This window comes from Hipposideros armiger, unplaced genomic scaffold (assembly GCF_001890085.2).
Source record: "Hipposideros armiger isolate ML-2016 unplaced genomic scaffold, ASM189008v1 scaffold_668, whole genome shotgun sequence".
In the NCBI taxonomy this organism is placed as follows: Eukaryota; Metazoa; Chordata; class Mammalia; order Chiroptera; family Hipposideridae; genus Hipposideros; species Hipposideros armiger.
The window spans coordinates 423,504-443,773 of NW_017732018.1; the positions used below are offsets into that span (position 1 = coordinate 423,504).

Consider the following 20,270-nt stretch of genomic DNA (forward strand, 5'->3'; position numbering starts at 1 on the left):
GACAAGAAATCTTTTTTGATGAATCAGGTCTAGGTGGGCTAATTCTTTGTGTGTGTATGTGTGTGTGTGTGTGTGTGTGTGTGTGTGTGTGTGTGTGTGTGTGTGTAAAGAAAGCCCACTTCCACGAAATAATTTTCTTTGGAAATCATTTCTTAAATTGGCTGCACATGTGTGGCCAGACAATTCATTTCAAGCTAAATAAACATGATTAATCTGGCAGTTATTCAGACAGCACACAGAAACATTCTGAATTCATTTTATCATGATAAGTTTATAATTCCCTTCTTGGAGTAGTAAGAACACATTTTTAACCATATATATATGGTTTTATATATATATATATATATATATATTTATAAATAAATAAATAAATAAATAAATATATATATATACACACACACTCACAAATACAAAGCTTCTCTTTAAGCTTCTATTTTCTTAGTACTTATTTATAAACATTTCTTTACAATTTTAAAGTTTTAACTTTAAATAATTCCCACTATATGAAATTATATCTTAATTCATTATCTCCACCCTAGTTACATGCATGGCTTCACAGTCTTTGATAATCAGTCATGGTTGCATATTTTGGCCATAGAATAATTAGAGCTAAAGTTAAACTTTAGTTTTAAAACTAAAACTGCCTATTAAAGTTAAAGAGGCATGGGGTTTCTGACTCTTAATTTTCAGGTGGGGGTATAATGGTCTGGGTGGGGGAAGGAAAAGAACCCACTTGATGTAGGGCTAATCAGCTTGGACGCTGGTTTACAACCAGGAATGCACTGATTGTTATCTTTTTGGACTATACAGAATAAAAAAATAAATTATAATGCAAAATGGAAGCTGAAGGCAATTTAAGTGCATTTATATATTTAAAAGACAGTATCACTGAAGCACTGCTATATGAGAAATACTAAGGCACATACCACAAAACACATTTCAGTGAATTTTTATAATACACCAGAAAAAATCCTGACCTGGGATCATGGGCTATGTGGCCTTGGCAAAGCACTTAATTTCTCTGTGTCTCTATCTCACAGGTTAAATAATATAGAGTTCCACCCAGTTCCAAAACGTGTACCATTTCTCTGTTATTAAAACAGAAAGAAGGGCAACTTAGCAAAGGTTTTAACATTTTCAAAGTATACAACCCCAGATAAAGACAAACAGTAGTCATTAGGTCCAGACTTTCTTTGTGTACAGACCTAGAAAACCTGACATGTTGAGGCAAACAGCTTCCATTTTCATTAGTTTTCTGCAAAGAAAGCATGCATTCTGAATGTAAACTTGTATCTACTTTATAGGAATGCAATAAAGTAACTACGAGCACTAGGAAGCAAAAAAAATTTAAAAAAGCCAAAGATAATATATATATATATATATATATATATATATATATATATATATTCTTTAGTTATTTCAGAAAAAAGAAACAAATTGCTATACTGAAATCAATGGGAATTATGGGTAAATTTTTAACAAAATCAAAGCACAGTTGAGGATCTTGAATTCTGGTCGGTAATAGGCATGGAGACATTTGAATGAATGTTCTCTTTTTTATCTCCTTAGCTATAAAAGAACCAATATTTACTATCAAAGAAGATGATAAAAGTTATTTAATTAAATTTGCCAGTAAGCAAACTCCAACTTTGTACTCACAAAACTTAGGTTTCTTTAACCTAAGAAAATCAAAAGCTTTAACAGGGCCTAAAATCGCTGTCAATGTTTGCAGTGTTGAGCTGGAGGCGCTATGCTGTTCATTATTCCTCCTTTCACATACTTAGGTTCATGCACTTGCTAGGAAAGGAGCTGATTTAATGGCTCACCTGCAGTGCTGGACTGCAGGCAAAGACAATGAAAGAATGGGAGAGAAGCGATGGTATTGAGCTGTCATGCTGAATCTCTACTTCAAGGCAGGCTCTAAGGGACAGGGAAGGGCAGGGGGTGGTTCCCTGAAGTAGGTGAGCTCACCTGTCCCTTTTATTATTATAATTACAAGCTTGTCTACTTACTAGACATACTATGAGTTTTTTGAAGGTAGGAAGAGTATGTTATTCTTCACATCTCAGTGTGTGGCCCATAGGAAACACTTACTGTATATTTATAGAAGAGGTGAAGAAAACATCCCTATCTCTTCTTGGGTTCCCTTTTCCCATGAGTTTCATGTGTTAGGAGAATTAATTAGGTTAGGAAGCTCCTTATTTCAACTTAATGGCTCCCTTGAGTTTTTCTCCTTAAACTCACTCATTCACACCTTGAAATGAATTACTTTGATCTGTGAGTGCCCCGTTTCACAATTCACTGAGTAGGACCTCAGGTTGGAGGGGAGTTCTCCACAGAACTGGAGGCTTTGGACTGTTGAGAACAGCATTGTGGGGAACTGGTAGATCAAGGAAAGGACATGAGGGGCTCAAGGGGAATTTATACAGTGCCAGAATGGCTCCCTTTATAGAGATTCGACTTGCCAAGCCAATTTAGAGGGATCTGACGTCACAGGCCGACAATTGTTTTTGTAAATATTTAGCATTTGTAAACACATAGGCACTTGGTGATGTTGGTGTTTGATGGCCTAGTCTGGAAGCTGTACATTTCAGCTTCTCCCAGGTTACTAACCTGCCTGCACTATATGGTCCAGATCAGCTGTGTTTCATGTGTTAAAACCCAATTCCTGCTTCTCCTTATCTCGAGGAGGAAAAGAAAGAAGGAGAAATGAAGAAAAGAGAAAGGAGACCACGTCTCTGGCCTCTGTCTTCCCCTCGTCCTGTTTTATCATCAGTGTGGTCTAGCGTAGCATTCACAGAATTTCCCACTTCATAGGACATTCAGAATAGGTCTTCCTCCTCATCCCCACCACCCTCCCATGCCAAATATCTTAATGAACTAATACCCTCTCTCCCAAGCTTGGAACACAGGCTTTGCACTCATAGCTCCCCCATGCGGTCTGGCAAATTACCTACCCGCCTTCTTCTGAATATTTATGCCCAAATGCCAGGATGTCGGAAGCCCGTCCACTCCCATCACAGACGACAACTGGCACCGGAGGGGTGTCTCTAAGGTACTCCAAGACAATTGAGATCACATTGGGTCCTCCTTCCACAATGAGCGCCACCACTGGAACGCCTTGACCAATTCCTGCATTAAAAAAGGAAAAGAAAAGGAAAAAAGAGAAAAAAAACACAAAGCCAGCAAACCAAAGAAACAAAAAGAGAGACACAAAAAGCACAAACTAAAATTACTGAGCACAGGGGGAAGTAATAACATATGAGGGGCTAATTTAAGCAAAAATTTAAGAAAACCCTTTAGGAGAATGTTTCCCCCCCAGAGTGTCTATTTGACTCCGCCCTCTCCTAACAATTTCCAGGAGGCTGGGGTCAGTTAAGGTACTGATTACCATACTTTATAGGGGAGGGCCTTGGGGGAGGAGGTGAGAAAGGAATCAATTAGTAGGTGAAACACTGGGCCAGCTGCAAAAATATTGGAACACAAAGGTGATCTTAAGCAGGTCTTGTATGTAGCCAATGGTTCAGTTTCTTATATGTATAATGGGAAGTAAAAAAATGCCATCTTCCTGAAGCCATCACAGTGGTAAGAAAATGCCCAAATGGTTCTTTTTATTAAAGACTATCAAAATTAGCTGGGGGCATATTTTAACTTGTTGAGTCAACTCTCACTAAATTATGGGTTTATTTCTGACCATAAATGATAAGCTTGATTATTGATTTCTAAGAGCATAATAGTCATAAAAAGGTACCAGAAGACACAGCATTTGCCATCTGCCATTATTGCACCCTTTACTACTGAGCAAAGTGCCAAGCACATGAGGGCTGGTCAGTATATACCGGGGGTGCCAAAAAAATGTATGCAGGTGGACACTTTGGTCAACGTTGCTCAAGCAGTAGTTCATTATAATCAGAAGTGTCTGGATGCTGATGGTAACCACTTTGAGCACTTCTTGTAATTGCAGAAGTCATATGTGACTTGTATTCATCTTTTGTTATCAATACATATTGAGTATTACAATTTTAATACAGTTTTCCTTTCTTAAAATGTGTATACATTTTTTGGACACTCTCTGTATTTGTTAAATTCAGTTGAACTCAGAGGTTTCCCAGACTTTCCCTAAAGTATTTAAGCTATTTATGCTGAGCCATAAGACACTGCTGTTTTCAAGTAACAACTGCCCTAACATCAGCACTTAAATATGGTTCAACCTAACATATTGAAGAGAAATATTAAAAACAAGTGTCTATGAGAGACATAAGAAAGAAATTGATTCATTTTCAAGTATCATCATTGTTGATTGAACAGATTTCTTTTGCTCAATTTGGTATCACACTGTATATTCGCACTCTACCTTCTCAGGATAGTTAGGGAATTGAGCAGTACCATAAAAATGAGATGGTTTTGGAGGGTACAACAAAGCAGTTATCTTAAAAAAGAACTAATCAAGGTTCTGTACCACTTCTACAAACATGAACTAAAACAGACCTTAGTCATCTCAGTTCTCCCTCTTTCCCCCTTCTGCTATGGTTTTATATTATTTCAAGAAACTGATTCCCTGTGAGAAATAATAGTTTGGGGTTTGGTTTCTCACTCCATTAATAAGAAGTTTTATTTGACATGTATGCCCTGTTTTACTTCTAAAGTGCATCTGTCTTCAAGGGCCTACTCTCTTCTAAGTCAATGTTTTTCCTGGCTTGATTTTTATCTTAAAGGAGTGATCCAAAAAGCCAGTTATACCAAAATGGGTGTTGTTTTAAATTTACATTTAAAAATGTAAGAAAATGATCATTGTGAACCTAGGCAAGGTGCCAAGATTTATTTTTGTTCCCTAGAAGGAATTAGGAGAGAGAGATGACTTGGGATTCCATCAGAGTTTTCTGTGCATGGATAAGCTTTCAGAATTACTCCTTCAAATCCAAGGAGAAGGAATTGGAAGGCTGTGCTGCTCCCCTTTGATCCAAAAGCCCCTAAAGACTCACACAAAAGGTCACTTTAAAGCTCTGTTTGGGTGTCTATGAAGAAGACCCTTTTCCCATTGCTGCTGATTATGGGGATTAAGTAAAATTCTGTTGAAAGGCCCTTTGAAGATTAACAGCTAATTTGAAATGTTAATACAGCAAATTCTTTTAGAGGAGAATTTGCTGACAAAAAATACCTACCCCTGTATAGGTTTGTATTTTGTATTGTCTTGGAAAAGAGTCTCTTTTCCAATGTTTAAAGTTATTTTTGAGGTATTTACCCAAATACTATACTATTTAATTTCCCCCCTTGCTTTGTTTTAGCACAAGCTTGCATATTGCTTCATATCAGGAACAATTTGCTATACCTGATGTGTTCTACCCAGTGATATATTTAGACTCATTCTAGGATGTTCTAAGAGAGGCCTTTGCCAAATTCTGACTCTTGGGTGCTGATTCTGTCAGTGGGTTCTTTACTCCAATTCACAAACCAACTGTGATCCACTCAGTGTTCTCATGGAGAAGTCCTAGAACAGAACTTCTAGAATGGTCCAGTGATCTAGAGTCTACCAGACAATAGGCAAGATGGCTAGAAAACAGTCTTTTTGAGAAGATACATAGGTGCAAAGGATCATTTTTCACAGGAAGATTTGAGAGCAATAAACTGACAGTTGCTTTCCAGCCAATGTGTTTCTCAAGGAATCAAATTGTTATAACCTCTAGAAATACAGAAGCATTTTAGATAATCAGGTTTCTTACATTTGGAATGAAAGTGTTATCAATTAAAATGATGAAAAAACTATATTAACTCATATATATGTATATATTTCAGTGCTAAAAACTGGATGGAGCAAAGCATTACAATATGATCTACTTTTTCATAAATATTGAATCTATCTAATAATATATGTGCCTCCAAATTCTCCCATTTCTTTCAGTGATAATACATGGAAATTTGTTCCACAGAGCATAAAAGCCCCTATAGCCTAAAACAGAAGCATTTTTGATTTCTTAGTTATGGGTGGTAGAGAATCAGGTTAGGCCTAAAAATATCATGCTTTGTATACGTTAGACTTGCTAATATATCATAACATTAAGCCTTTCTGTCAGTACACGTACACACACACACACACACACACACACACACACACACACCTATTGCCTTTGTTTCTGAGAAAAGAAAATGATATCAAATAATTATTAATGACCTGGAGCAATCGTTCTTAACTTTCAGAGACAAGGATCTTAGAATACTTTCGTGAATCTGATGAAAACTAGTGACCCTTCCTTGAGAAAAATAACTGCATCTATGAACAGTCACAAAAATATTTCTATGCGGTTTCAAGGGATTCATGCATTCTTGAGGCCTATTCATGAAACACTTGCTGATGGACCCCAACAAAACCCCACCCTAAATTAAGCACAGTGACATATCTGCAAAGAGCATCATCAGTTTATGTTCTTTTATGAAGCTCACTGATTCTGAGACAAGTTCCAGAGTGGGTTTTTAAATAAAACTCTATGCCCAAGGAAAGTATACGATGTTATTGCTGCACAGTTTTATTGATTGGCTAACCTCTCCAGGGTGAAGCACTATCTATAGGATATCTCACTCCCTTCATTCCTCTCTCTGTTTTTATTTGTTTTTGTTTCTTCTGTTCATAATTTATTTTCTAAATTACATCTTTGAATTAGAATATTAAAAAGAAATCTAGAGAAATTCACAAATTTACAAAATAAAACCTGTAGTATATAACTTCATTAGTAAAACAAAACTTTTTAAAATGTCAAGAATGGTATATATTTTTATTAGTGACATAAAAAACATTTTAGGAATCTACTGCAGATCCAGCTGCATGCACAGGGCCCACTACATTTTCTTTAAGCTCATAAAAAATTAATATAAATTCCTTTGAAGATCCTCACAAATATATGACTTGCTCAGCTAAACCCACTGACCATTCATAAAAAATAGTTGTTTAGACTTACAATTTAAAAAAATATATAATCTCTATTATTCAGGAAAATGTTTTCATTTTATCTATATCCCTTGGGGACCTTTTATTGTGTGTGAATACTTGTCCTTTTAGTTTTCGGGAAAAGTAGGTTAATTCCTTAGTTGATTACAATATTTTTTCATTTTCTTTCATAACCAAAGACTTGCAGGAGCTCTCAGAGATTTCCATTAGAATTTCATTTCAGAGCAATGTAGATTTGTTTAAGAAGGAAGAGGCAAGATTCTTGCCACACATTAGCTTTTGCAATTTTGGAACTGGGAGCATTAGAGCCTACAAAAATGTGAGCTTGAGTAATAGACTTAGTAGCTACATTCTACAGGATTCAGGGTTGACCTAGGCCTTTCAACTTACAAACTGAACCCCATCAATTGTTCTTTGCAGAAGATAACCTCTTGGACTTTTGTCACATTCTGTTGTGACTGCTATGCTGTTCAGCCTGGGCTCCCAATAAGGCAGAAAGTATCAAAATTGGCTTAAACAAAGACTGGGTTGGGTGTTGTAAGAAAGGGAGGTAGCAGGAATAGAAGAATGTCTCAAAATTCCAAAAGACTCTCTCTCTTCCTCTTTCTCTCTCTCTCTCTCTCTCTCTATCTCTCTCTCTCTCTCCCCATGAGACCACAATCTATGCTCAGCTCAGTCACTTGTGAAATGTGTTGTAGTGAAATGCCCAGATAACAGAATTTTGATCAAATTAATTCTTTGGTTTTATGTCAACATCACTATATGGGATCAATGCTATGGGCCTAAGGAATAATTTATTTGCTGTTGGAAAATGGTTCATATTTACATGGAGCTAGAACATTTGAGATTGATCTTTAGCTAAATCTTAATGACCAAGACCACAGAGCATGTGATTATTATAATATGGGTCATTTAGAAAGAAGGTTCTAACTGTGTGTAAGAGATGACTTCCTGAAGATCTTGAGTAATTCACGATTGAGGTTGCCAGTGTTTAACAGCTAAAGCCAAGTAGCAATAACATGGACACAGTTAATACACTGGCCTCATCAGCTCTGGAATAACGTTGATTCTTGATTTAAAAGTTTGTGTGGAGAATTCACATACTTTAAAATTACGCATATAGGGAGACTTTATCAATATGTTTTATGTTGCACAAATTGAAAATGGCATAATTAAATTTTGCATAAAAATTTAAAAGCATTAAACATGTTGCCTTCATCCAAATTCTTACTTGAATGGCCTGGTCTTTGATTCAGTGGTTGACTCGACAAACTGAACACTGGTTACTATCTCCTGTATTTGGACTACATAATGGGGCCGTAAAATCACAGCCTAAGATCTTGCATTTTTCAAACAGAACTTACACATTAGCAATCACTATAATGATGGGAAGAGCAGCAGTCAAATTATTTGTCTCATGTTAATGGGCACCAATTTACTGTCTTTTTGAAAAATAAGGGCCTAAGTTTGCACAATACCACAGGTTTCCACAAATAGTTTCAGAGTTAGATCCTTAATACCCTTAACTTGTAATGCATCTCTTCTGTGGCCTAGTAATTTGGGGGTGGATGTATGAAAACTACATAAAACTGGTAATCAGTTGTTTTTAACTAACAACATTCAAAACAAGTCTTGTTTATTTATTTTAAGGTGCTTCTTACAATTAGAAAGATTCCCAGTACATGAATATTCAGGTACAACTGTAGAATATTATTTTATAGAAAGAACATTTTAATATGCTCTATTTTGCAAAATAAGTCATGATTGAAAATCTTTGAGCTTCTAAGGAACAGAGGGAGCCCCCCAAAATATCTAGGGATAATATAAAAATGCATATTATTTTAACTAGAATAGAATATCTCTTTCGTCTTCTATGGAAGCAGGTGTTTTAGATATTGCCTCCATGTTTTTTAGGTAGGATACATCATCTATTCAAGACAACAGAACCATAACTGGAGTGTGTCTGATCTTACTTGGAAATGGGTAATAAGCCCAAATATCTTTTAGAGAGTCTTGATGATATACTAAGTTGGGAATGCCAGACCCAGTGCAAAGAAATGATGTATGTCATTATTACTACACTTTTTTTTTTGCCACTATAACTCTGCACCTCAACTGATGCTTAGGAAAGCATTTGGAAATATAAAGTACCACACCCACTATTAAGCAGTCAAAGTAAAACCATAGTGAGATGCTTCACTTTTAGATACTTAAGGTTCTCGAGTGGGAAAGAAATTCCTTGAAGGAGGGCTGGGGTCTTTCCATGAGGTTGGGACTTCCCAAGGCATAAATGTCCAATCTACTTTAGGGCTAGGTAGGGGTAAAAATAATATGAATCTCTTAAATATCATTTTCCGTGAACACGAATCCCTATGACAGCTCCCTTATTGGTATTTAACTTAATGGACTCCCTCCATGTACAATCTTTACATACTTAAAGCTAATACCAATATTTCAGGATATCTTGGCATTTACAATCTCAGCACATTTGGGGATACGAGGTTGTCAAGACACTGAAGATATAGTTTGGATTAATGGGAATGCTTCTGTCAGACAGCGGTGACAGATTGAAAATGATGGTGCAGAGAGAGCAATTCTTATCCTGGGGACTGAGAATATAAAATCTATTGAATTAATATGGCAAGCCCCATTTTTTGTTTGTTTTCAATATTGTTGAACTAATCTATTTTGTGAATGATCAGTGCTGCAGGTATTTCTGTACTCGCCCCTACCAGCGGGCTTTCATTTTGGACATTGTCTTCTTGTTTTGCTTTTCTGTATAGCAATCAGAGGCCAAAGGACAGAACTGAGGGAGTGGATGAGTGGATTGAATGGAAAATCTTAAAATCTTATAAGCTAGTCACAGAGGTCTCTGTGGCATGTGAACTGGAAACACCCACCATGGTCTCCCTATCCACACTCCCTACCAGAGAATCAAATTGTTCACAGCAGAGAAGGACAGCCTTACTTGGCTTCTTTCTATGTTGGGTTGATTCCAGACCTGCAGTGGGCCAGATTTGCCTTTCTGGAACTGGAATGGAGACCCTGGGCCAAAGGTAAGTAACTGGGAGGACCTGGGTGGGCATTTACATTTGAGTAAAGCCTCTGTTAATAGTGGCTTTGATAAGACCATGTGAGGGTGAATAAACAAGCAAAGAAGTCTGTATGCAGGAAGAAAAGAAGGGAGTAGAGGGCACCACTGAGGAGAGATCATGTGGCCTGAGAGAGGGGAAGACAAAAGATGTGTGTGTGTGTGTGTGTGTGTGTGTGTGTGTGTGTGTGTGTGTGTGAGAGAGAGAGAGAGAGAGAGAGAGAGAGAGAGAGAGAGAGAGATTGAGATTTGATTTCTTGGATTGTGGTGACTTTTTAGTCCAAGTTATCGTCACTTGGCTGCAGTTCCTGCATAGAGTCCCCTATAGACCAGGGGTAGATTTTTTTTTTCTTATAAAGGGTTACATAGTAAATAATTTGGACTTTGTGGGGCAATGGGTCAAACTGAGAACATTGTATAGGTACTGATGTAACAAGAGAGAAAACAAATTTATACAGAATTTTGATGGATGAATTTCAAAATACAATTTTTTGTACTATAGGTCTACCAATGAGAAAAAGGGAATTCATATGGATGCTGAAATTTGAATTTCATACAGCTTCAATATGTCACAAAATATTCTTTTGATTTATTATCAATCATTGAAAAGTGAAAAAAATATTGTTCGCCCATGAGTCATAGGAAAAGAGGTGGCCATAGTTTGCCAGCCTTCTTATAGATGCATTTCAGCCTCCTCATAAAAAATATCCTTTACCCATTTTGGTGAGTTTCTGTTTACTGCTACCAAACACGCTCTTCTCTAGTTTCACCTCTGCTCACTCTACAGAAGGCTTCACCCATCCTTACCTACCCTAAAAGTCCTCATGTGCCCTTTTCTCAGCATGGTGACCCTGGCAGGGAAAGAGTCCTTGAGGGCTCTTTGTAAAAGAGGAATTTTGGCTAGCAGATATTATTATTATTATTGAAGTGGGTCTTTAAGAGGCAACATTCAAGTCGAAATTGGACATAAAACTCCTATCTGTACAGGCGTCAGACGGGCTTTCATTTTGCAGCATAATTGATGCTCATGTGGGAAGCCTGGTTACCAGTGATGGAGAGCTGTTCTCTCACTTAAAGAAAGAAGGAGTCACATGTGTTGTTTAACAAGAGACTTCGCCCTAACAACGGAAGGGATTTTGATCCCCTCTTCGGAGAGCTGGAAGCCCAAGAGCAGAGAGAGCTATTATTCCTCTTTGATTATCCTCGGTTCCTGGAGGGCAGCAGAATCATCTTCTCCATACAAAGGAGTCTGGGACTTTTGCCTGTTCTGTCCGTGGCATTGTGAGCCCAAGGCTGGGGTTTTGCCTTGATTTCAGTGGGCTGTCCTGGAAGCACTTCCTCACACACCACTTCCATTCTATCTGGGGTCCACTCCGGAAGCCTTGGCCTATCTCACTGTCTCAGATTGAGGCTTTTCCTTAGATTGTGGGCTGCCTGTCCGGCACTGGGCTGAATCTGTCTTGTTCTTGTTCTCAGACTCTGGTTCCCAGTCCCATGACTGCCTGTACTTTGGTTTGTCTGCTGGCCTCCTGTTGATTCCCGTTTTCCCTCTCAGCCTGAGTCACTAGTTTGCTTTACCTCCCTGTTACTATAAACTTTGGCAGCATGACTAGACATCACAAAAACTAATAACGTATTGTTTGGAAACATGCAAATCCTAGTAGGGTAGAAATACATGTTGGTATAAATTGACATACCGTAAATACTTTTTGGTATTCTACACAGTATCTAACATATACGGCTAGCTGGTACATAATACATAGGGTTTTGCTGAGTAATAAAGAAGTTATTATTTATAACTGCACTTAGAATAGAGCCTGGCACTTAGTAAGAACAATATGCTTAAACAAACACAAATATAAAGATTCTTATTTATATTTATTAAGCCTATAAAATGTTTCTATAAATGTATAAATGATGCATGAAGATGGAAGTAAAATAAATACATTTTATATGTTTAAGCCAAAAGGATTCTCTGACAAATAAATAATTTGAAAAACCCTCTTCCAAAGTTTACACTCTCTCGCACAGACCAATGATATGCTTAGGAAGCCCAATTCCTTTATCTTGTATCCAAAAGACTAAAACTTTCCATTTTGGGGTAGGCGACTTTGTATCACCCCACAGATGCCTTCTGCTAGGGGCACCCCACTCCTTAGGGCTTCAATCAGCTTATTAAGTCTTTTGAGTTCTGTGGGTTGGACAAAGATTTAAATGCCAAATAACAAAACCTATAAACCATAAACTGACTCCAAGTATATTACATGCTAATGAACTAACTTAGCTTTTCACTTTGTCAATGGGAAACAGTTATTCCCTTATGGCCTGAGAGCTCTGATTGAAATATTCAGCTATTAATGTCTGTATATAACTAGGACATTCAAGCAACATGCCACATGAATCGTTTCCATAGAAAGCGAAGAGTCAATCCCTTGAGCTATAAGGCAAGTATTACTTTCCTAAAAGGAAGGAGCCAGCACTATTTTCTTTGGGGCTATTGTTCGCAGGCTGAATGTTTTAATGTAATTGATCTAAGTCTACAAGAAAACTCGCCCAAACAAAGCTCTAGTCTCTTAGTCTCTGCTTTGTTCAAAACCCACATCAAAAGGCATTCCTTGCCTTCTCAAATGTAAGGTAATCGGAGTGGTTCTAACTCATTTTACTTTATAATACTTTGCCCACACTCCCCTATACTTGTGCCAGGATCTAGGCTCACAGCCTGTGCAAGTTTCTTTGGCTTCTTGGCAGAATTTGTAGGCGGCAGAGCAGCCAAGGGAATTATGGATTGAAAAACCATGGAAAGACCTAACCCACGATGCAGAGCAGAGCTGGGTGGGAGAGGTAGATAGCAGGAGAGGGGAATGTTGCTGGTGGTATGTGCATTAATTTGCCTTTCCAAAATTATTTTTTAAAAATCTCTTTGCATCAGTTGAAGGTGATTGAAATTACTTTCCTCTGCCCTAAATGCAGAAAGTTCAATTTTTTTCTTTGAGGGTTGTTCTTTTTGACTTATTCTTGGTGAGGAACTGCTATTCATTCTTCTATTTACATTCAAAGATAAGCCTTCCTCAGTCCCCCCCCCTTTAATTCTCCCCCACCACGAGGCAGAATTAATCATTCTCATTTGTGTGTTCTTATAGCATTTGCTTTTTTAAAAATCCCATGTCAATGAGTATACACCTTATATACCTCCTAAAGTTTTACCTCATTAATTATGTTGGGGCATCTCTTTTCTGTATATAGAAAAACACATGTAGTGCTCCACATGTAGTTGTTTATCACTAAAATTGGGTACAGAAGGAAAGCAAGACACTGAATCACCATCAAGTATAACCTGATTTCTCATAGGTTAAATGACAATGTAGTTATTTCCACAGAATTTTTTATGACATAAGCAATTTTTCCTCAGTCAACTAACCTAAGCATCAAGGCACCCAAATCTGATTTAAATTTTCATGAAATCCGGAATTATGCCAAATGCCCAGTTTCTACGCTCATGGGTGCAGTAGACTACTGAAATTGCTTCCTGAAAATCCTGCCTCCACAACAATCACCGCATAACTGCTAGTTATCATCCACAAACACAGTCTTCTCTGTAACAATCTTTTGTGGGTTCCCATTGCTTATAGATAAAAGTCCAAATTCTTTTGTGTGACAGACAAGGCTCCCATATTCTGGACCCAACCTTAATTTGCAGTCTCATCTCCCTCTAGAACTTTTTATCACTCTGATTCTGGTCTCATCAGATTATTTTCATGATCTTCCATCTAGGAATTTTTTTTTAACTCCCCCTTAGCCATCCTAATTTTCAGAGAAGAGTACCTCTCCTATTCCTGATTTCATGAGGAGGAAATGTTCCTAAACACACTCTTGGGCTTTCTATGCTCTTTTACTCACTTAGCTATTTGGTAAATTTAAGATTAACTAGGTTTGCTCCCTTAGCCTGGCTTTTCTTCCTCTTGGCATCTGCCTGCCTGGAGGAAACCTGAGACTGCCTGGCTCCTCCAGGGGCCCTCCCCCTGAAGGTGTGTGTGGTAGGGTGGGGGGTGGGGGGTGGGGGTGAAGGCTCGCTGTGAGGTTCTGCCTAATTCTAGGGAGTCAATAAGCCCACTTGGCCAATAATAGACTTAAAGCCACACCTTTTAACTGGTCCCCCAACTAAAGTGATACTTGAGTTCCATCAAGCACTGCTTTTATTTCTCACATTGTTCAGAACTTGGATGAGCAAGAGAGGTGCTCTTTATTTTGGTCCCTTACAGACCCCAACTCCATCTTCAAAGTCCAGTTCAAACGTTACTCATTCCAGAGGCCCTTCCTAACTTCCTCAGGCAGTATTAATTATTCACCCTTTTGTAGTCCCATTGCTATTGTTTTTATATATCTTCTGGCAGTAATTTTATTCTGCCTTGTTTTTAATGGAAGTTTTGTCCACTAAATTGTAAATTCCTTGGGCCAGAGACCCCACCCCTCTTAGGCAACATTCTGGTTTTCATAAAGCCTCACACTTAGAAGGTAGTTCAAATAAATGCTTGAGAAAGGAAGCAAAGTTAAGATGTCCAATGCCTAGTGTCACCACCTTGGGACTAACACAGCCAAAGGGACAGGAATAAATTGGTGGTTGTAAAGGGACTGTCATATCTCAATCCTATTGATGTATGCTACTGAAAGTGGAGATGGTAGCCCTTTAAGTGGCCTCACAGCATCCTTTCACAGGCCTTAATTACTGGGCCTCAGCAGTGGTCAGGGACCTAGAGAAGAACCTGGTGAGTGACATGGGTGGGTGTTCACATTTCACTTGTCCATCTGGATTAAGTCTGGAAGAGTCCAGATTTTTCAGGACTTGAACAGCCAGTTTCAGTTCGGCTATCTTGTACTTTTAAATTGAAGCCTTGCTATTTTTCAGAATTGGACCCAGCTGGAGTCCTGTATCCTGGACACTGAGGGGAAAGATGTAAACAATGGTTTACATTCTTCCCCTTGCTGGAAGGATGTCCATGAGCACTATCTTCCTCTAGTTGAAATAAATAGGGAATTGTGGCTGAAATGGAAACCTAAATTGTGTTCCCTATGAAGTGATTGATACGTTTTAGCAGCTAAGGTGCTGTAGGCTAGGAATGACTTTCAGTCACCACCAAGGTTATTAAAATAGCCAACTGCTATTATTATACATGAGACAAAAGAAGGGTACTGATTATTTGAGATCTAGTAATAGTGTTTAATCCCATTTCCAACCAATAGTTGGGAAAAGTGATACACTTTTATGCGATTATCTGGGCATCTTTTCCAAAAGGTAACTAATAACTAAGTCCAATCTGATCAAATCTTTACTGTGGATAAATCCTTAGTGAAAAATACAAATGACAATGTCATGGGAAACCTTCTTTCCTCTGGTTTCAAGTTTCCATGTGAAGGGAGCTGCCTTAGCGTGACACACCTAACCCCTAGGTCTTTACTCCTCTCCAAATGTAGAATTGAGGAATCTGATTAGTGGTGACCAATGTCTGTGTTTCTTGATTGGATAGAACTAATCTATTAAAAGTCTTTTAGTGAGGATTTAGCTTCTTTCTTCCTTTTCCCCCATGTACCTAGTGCCAGTCTGTGACATTAGTAAAAGTATCTGTTGTAGACCCAAATTTCTCCTCTGGTTGACTGTCTCGGGACTGAGGTGAGCAGGTGAATCTATTTGGCCCTCAAACTAAGTTATTATCTCCAACAATTTCATCATTAATAAAAATGACATTTTGATCTCCATCTGCCTGACTCCAGTGTCCAACTCTCAGTCAATTTGAAATTTGTCCTGTCAAGAGGGAAGTAAAATTTATTGGGCTTCCTCAAGCTTCATGAACTGCAATACTGTCATTTCTGTTCCTGGCTTCATTTTGTGGCAGCATCTAACAAACTTGAACCTCCAATTCAAGTTTGTTAACACGAACTTATTTTTTTAAGTGCACATATGGCCTTCTCTGAAAGATAATTTTTTCTTGATGTCATAGCTCCTTAAAAGGAAATGACAAATACAACATGTGAAAAACAGTAATGAAAAATGGAGCCAAAGCAAGGTTGCTTATGAATCTCTAGGTTGCTGTGAAAGATTTTGTGTAGTGAATTTCACTGGGCCAACTGAGTGAAGGCAACCTTTCTCCCTTAGGGGAAGTAGAGGTTGCTGAGCACTTACCAGGTAGTGGGCACGCAGTCAGGCGGATTGCATATGCTTACCCAATCTGCTCAACAACCCTGTGATAGAGATATTATTATCCCCATTTTACAGTTAAATTAACTGAGGCATAGAGAGTAAATTGCACGTCTGAGCCGGGTTTCAAACGGAGACCCATTAGAAAAATGCAGTATGCACTCTTAATTATATAATTAATTTATATAATTAAGAAATAAATTGTATAATGACCATATAATTTAACATACAAATACCAGGACTCTTTTGCAAGTGAAGGGGTCATCATTAATAGTTATTCTGGGATGACAGGTATAAACTGGAATTATTTAGTCCTGGACAAACCAGTACATATGGTCATTCTCTCTCTCTCTCATGTCTTAGGGCTCAAATTCATTTCTGGCAGATTTTAAAAATAGATGCCAACCTCAGAGATTTAGAAAGGGGCCTGAGTTTGTTCACTGTGCCTTTGGTACATCTTTTCCTGGCTCAAAAAGGCCACAACTCACTGTTGCCCCCTCTGTGATTTCTGGGATCAGGTTTCTAGCTCCATTTAAACCACAGCTGTTCATTAGCGGCGCTAGTCCTTCTAGATACATTAGAGGGAAGAAGCAGCGGGGAAGGATTAGATCATTAAGTGAAGGAAAATAGCAAGAACAATAGGCAGCACCTGCATAAATCCTATAGGGGGAAAAATCTGCTTAAAGTTTTTCTCATGTCCTAGCATAGCCGTGATGGTGCTGGAAACAAATCCCTTCCAGTTGTCTCTCTTATAAATAAACGCCTCATTACATTCTATCACTTAAGCACATGAGAGTGCATGATGAGGAATCACAGGACAGTCATGGCCTAGGGCCATGCAATGGGTACTTTGGGTCCTTAATCACTGGGGGGGTTTAACCTCATTATCCTGCTCTGCCGTGTTTGTGTGAAACAGCCACTTGGCGTATTCCTACTGCTGCTACTACAAATCATTTGACTGCAGTAATAAGTGCCAGTACCATCATTCTAGAAAGTGGGCTATCCTAATGTGCTACACAACAAAGTAGCACTCTAAGGGCTGCTCTCAAAAACCTGATTCTAATGTGCAAAGAACTAGCATTGAAAATTATCATAAGAAGGAGTGTGAAGAAATGCCCATGTCAGTTCTCGGCTCTTCTTATCAGGGTCTGCTATAGCACAGTGGCTCTCAAGTTCAGCAAGCATCTGAATCACAGGGCAGTTAACACACACACAGTTTCTGATCAGGTCTAGAATGGGACTTGAGAATGTACATTGCTCACAAGTTCCCAAGGTAACAAGATAACCAGGTAATGCTATTGCTTCCGGTCCACGGACCACACTTGGGAAACCAATGCCCTGGCATAAAGCTACACAGAGAACAGACTTCTGCCTGTGAAAAGAAGTGAAATCTAAGATGTGCCCCTGGAGTAAATGAAGATGAAAGCCTGTGGAGTAGGACTGAAACACCCATGTTATGTTTCCAACACTCTCTTTTAAAGTCTAAACCATGAGTCAGCAAACTTTTTCTGTAAAAGACCAGAGAGTAAATATTTTCAGACTTGCAGGCGAGACAGTCTCCTTTGCACTCTGCCACAGTAGCTTGAAAGCAGTCATAGATGGTACAGAAAAGAAAGAGCATGGGCATGGCTGTGTTCCAATAAAGCTTTATTTACAAAGACAGATGGCACACTGGATTTGGCCCACCAGCCATAGTTTGCCAACCTTTGGGTCTAACGAATGTGATAAAAATGATTCACATAAGACACCATCTGTTAGTTTGCCGAGCCTGAGTATGCCTATCTATGATCAATGAGAAACTAACCAAGTTAGAAATCTGACCGCATAAGCCAAACACTGGCACCTGTTCTAGTCGTACAAGATTGATGTAATATGCCTGTACTGGAAGAAATGCACTCTTCTGGCAATTCTGCGCATAGAACCAACTATTTAAAAAGGAACCCCTTACCACTTGGTCCTGCTTCAACAGGGGTTTCATCACTGGAAATTGCTTGTCTATATTTAATACGTTCTCTACTTGACACTTTGCTTAAAAGGAAAGAATATCTTTATTGTGTAGCAGGGTCATTTGTACAGTTTTTAATTCATTTATATTTTGTTTTCCACTGGTTTTTCCCTCTCCTCATTTCAAAAAGGGCCCACTGGACTGTCTTTTCTCAGGAGAGGCTTGCATGGCTCACCTGAAACCTCCTCAGTAGCTTTTGTTGAAAACCTAAGCCCCTGATATCCTGAAGTGGGGGAAGAGAAAGGCAGATGTCTTTGACGGGGAGAGGTGGTACAGGTGAGACAGGGAGAAAATTCCTTAACTCTGGGACAGGGGGAAGGGACTCGCAACATCCGAGATGGTCAGTTGCCAGGTTTCTTCTTACTTGACCTGTCAATGGCATTTGACACAGTTGGCCATTCCTTTCTCTTGGAAATACAGTAATACATTGGTTTGCGAGCATAATTTGTTCCAGAAGCAAACAACTCATATTGCAAGACATTGCTTGTTTACCTCGTTAAAATGTATTAGAAATGTTTGCTCATCTTGTGGAACGCTTGCAAACCAAATTACTTGCAATCCAAGGTTTTACTGTACATTCTTCCCTTGGCTTTCAGGCAGCCCTGTCCCCTGATTTCCCCCTTACCTTACTAGCTGTTTCCTCTTCATCTTTACTGGCCCCTCCTCATCTCCCTGACCTCTGATAGAAGGACTGTCCCGAGGCTCAGTTCTTGGTCCCCTCCTGTCCTGTCCTCACACACCCCCTTGGTGATCTCATCCACTCAAATGATTTCATACACTGTCTTCACACTGACAACTTCCATATTTATATTTCCAGACCAAATATCTCCACTGAACTTCAGTCTCACATAACTGCATCCATCTCAATATTTCCACACATGCTATGAGACATCTCAAATATGCCCAAAGCTAAGCTCCTGATATTGTCACATAGCTGCCATCCCTACCCTCACAGTATTCCCCATCCTAATAAATGGCAACTCCATTCTTCTAGCTAATCAGCCCCCCAAAACTTGGAATCATCCTTGACTTATTTTTTCCCTCTCATACTTCATATCTAATTTACTGGTAAATCTTACCTGCTCTACCTTCAAATGATAGCCAGAATTTGACTACTTCTCACCTCCCTGGCCACAAGTCTATGCCACCACCAGCTTTTGCCTGGATTATTGCCATTTTCTCTTAACCGATATCTCTGTTTTTATCCCTACTCCTGATTTAGGCTACTCTCAGCACAGAAGGTGAAGCAATTCTGTTGAAACACAAAAGGCCAGGCATTCCTTCGCTCACATCTCTGCAAGATCCCGTTTCACAGAATGAACATGCAAGTAAAAGGTCTTCCAGTCCTCATGGCTCTGGCCCGGCTTCCCTCTCTGGCCTCCTGCCCTCCCCCATCTCCTCCTCACTCATGCCACATGGCCACTCAGGGCTTCTGATGTTCCTCTAACACACCACCCACATTCCCACCTCAGCGCCTTTTATTGCTGTTCCCTCGTCCAGAAATGGTCTTCCACAAGATACCGCACAGCAAGCTCTCGCTTCCCCCGAGTCTTTACTCAGACACCCCCTTCTCAGTGGGGCCTCCCCACCTCTGTAAATGGCAGCCCCCTCCCGGCACTCCCTTTTCTGCCTTCTCTGCTTTGTTTCTCTTCCTAGCGCTCATTACTCTCTAACACACTATATATTTTACTTATTTACTTTCCTGTCTCCTTCCACCCAAGTGTAAGCTCCATAAGGGTGGGATTGGCACAGACACCTGGTGTGGGGGGACTCTTGTGCAATGTCTCTTGGGCTGCGGAACCTGAAGCTGCTGCGCCCTGAGCACCAGTGATATCAGCTGCAGCAAAGATGCCACTGGCTTTCCTCAGTGCAGGAGCACTGAAGCCTTCTTCCTGCGAGGGACTACATAGGCTCCGGCAGTTACTGTCTCAGTGGTAACCTTGGCTGAGGGAAGTTAAGAGGACCTTTTGCAGTTTTCCAAGTAAACTGTAAGCATGAGAAAGGTGCGGATGGGGGGGGGAGAGGGCAGGGGTAGATGAGGTGG

At 39.3% G+C, this 20,270-nt stretch overlaps 1 protein-coding gene across 1 annotated transcript in view; it reads right to left on the bottom strand.

Moving 5' to 3' along the window:
• The window catches only part of TRPM3 (transient receptor potential cation channel subfamily M member 3), a 536,483-nt gene that overhangs the window by 196,163 nt on the left and 320,050 nt on the right, over window positions 1-20,270 (bottom strand). Inside the window, exon 7 of the mRNA XM_019626368.1 lies at window positions 2,958-3,132. Within this exon, the coding sequence (XP_019481913.1) occupies window positions 2,958-3,132 (175 nt within the window). The remainder of the gene's footprint in view (window positions 1-2,957; window positions 3,133-20,270) is intronic.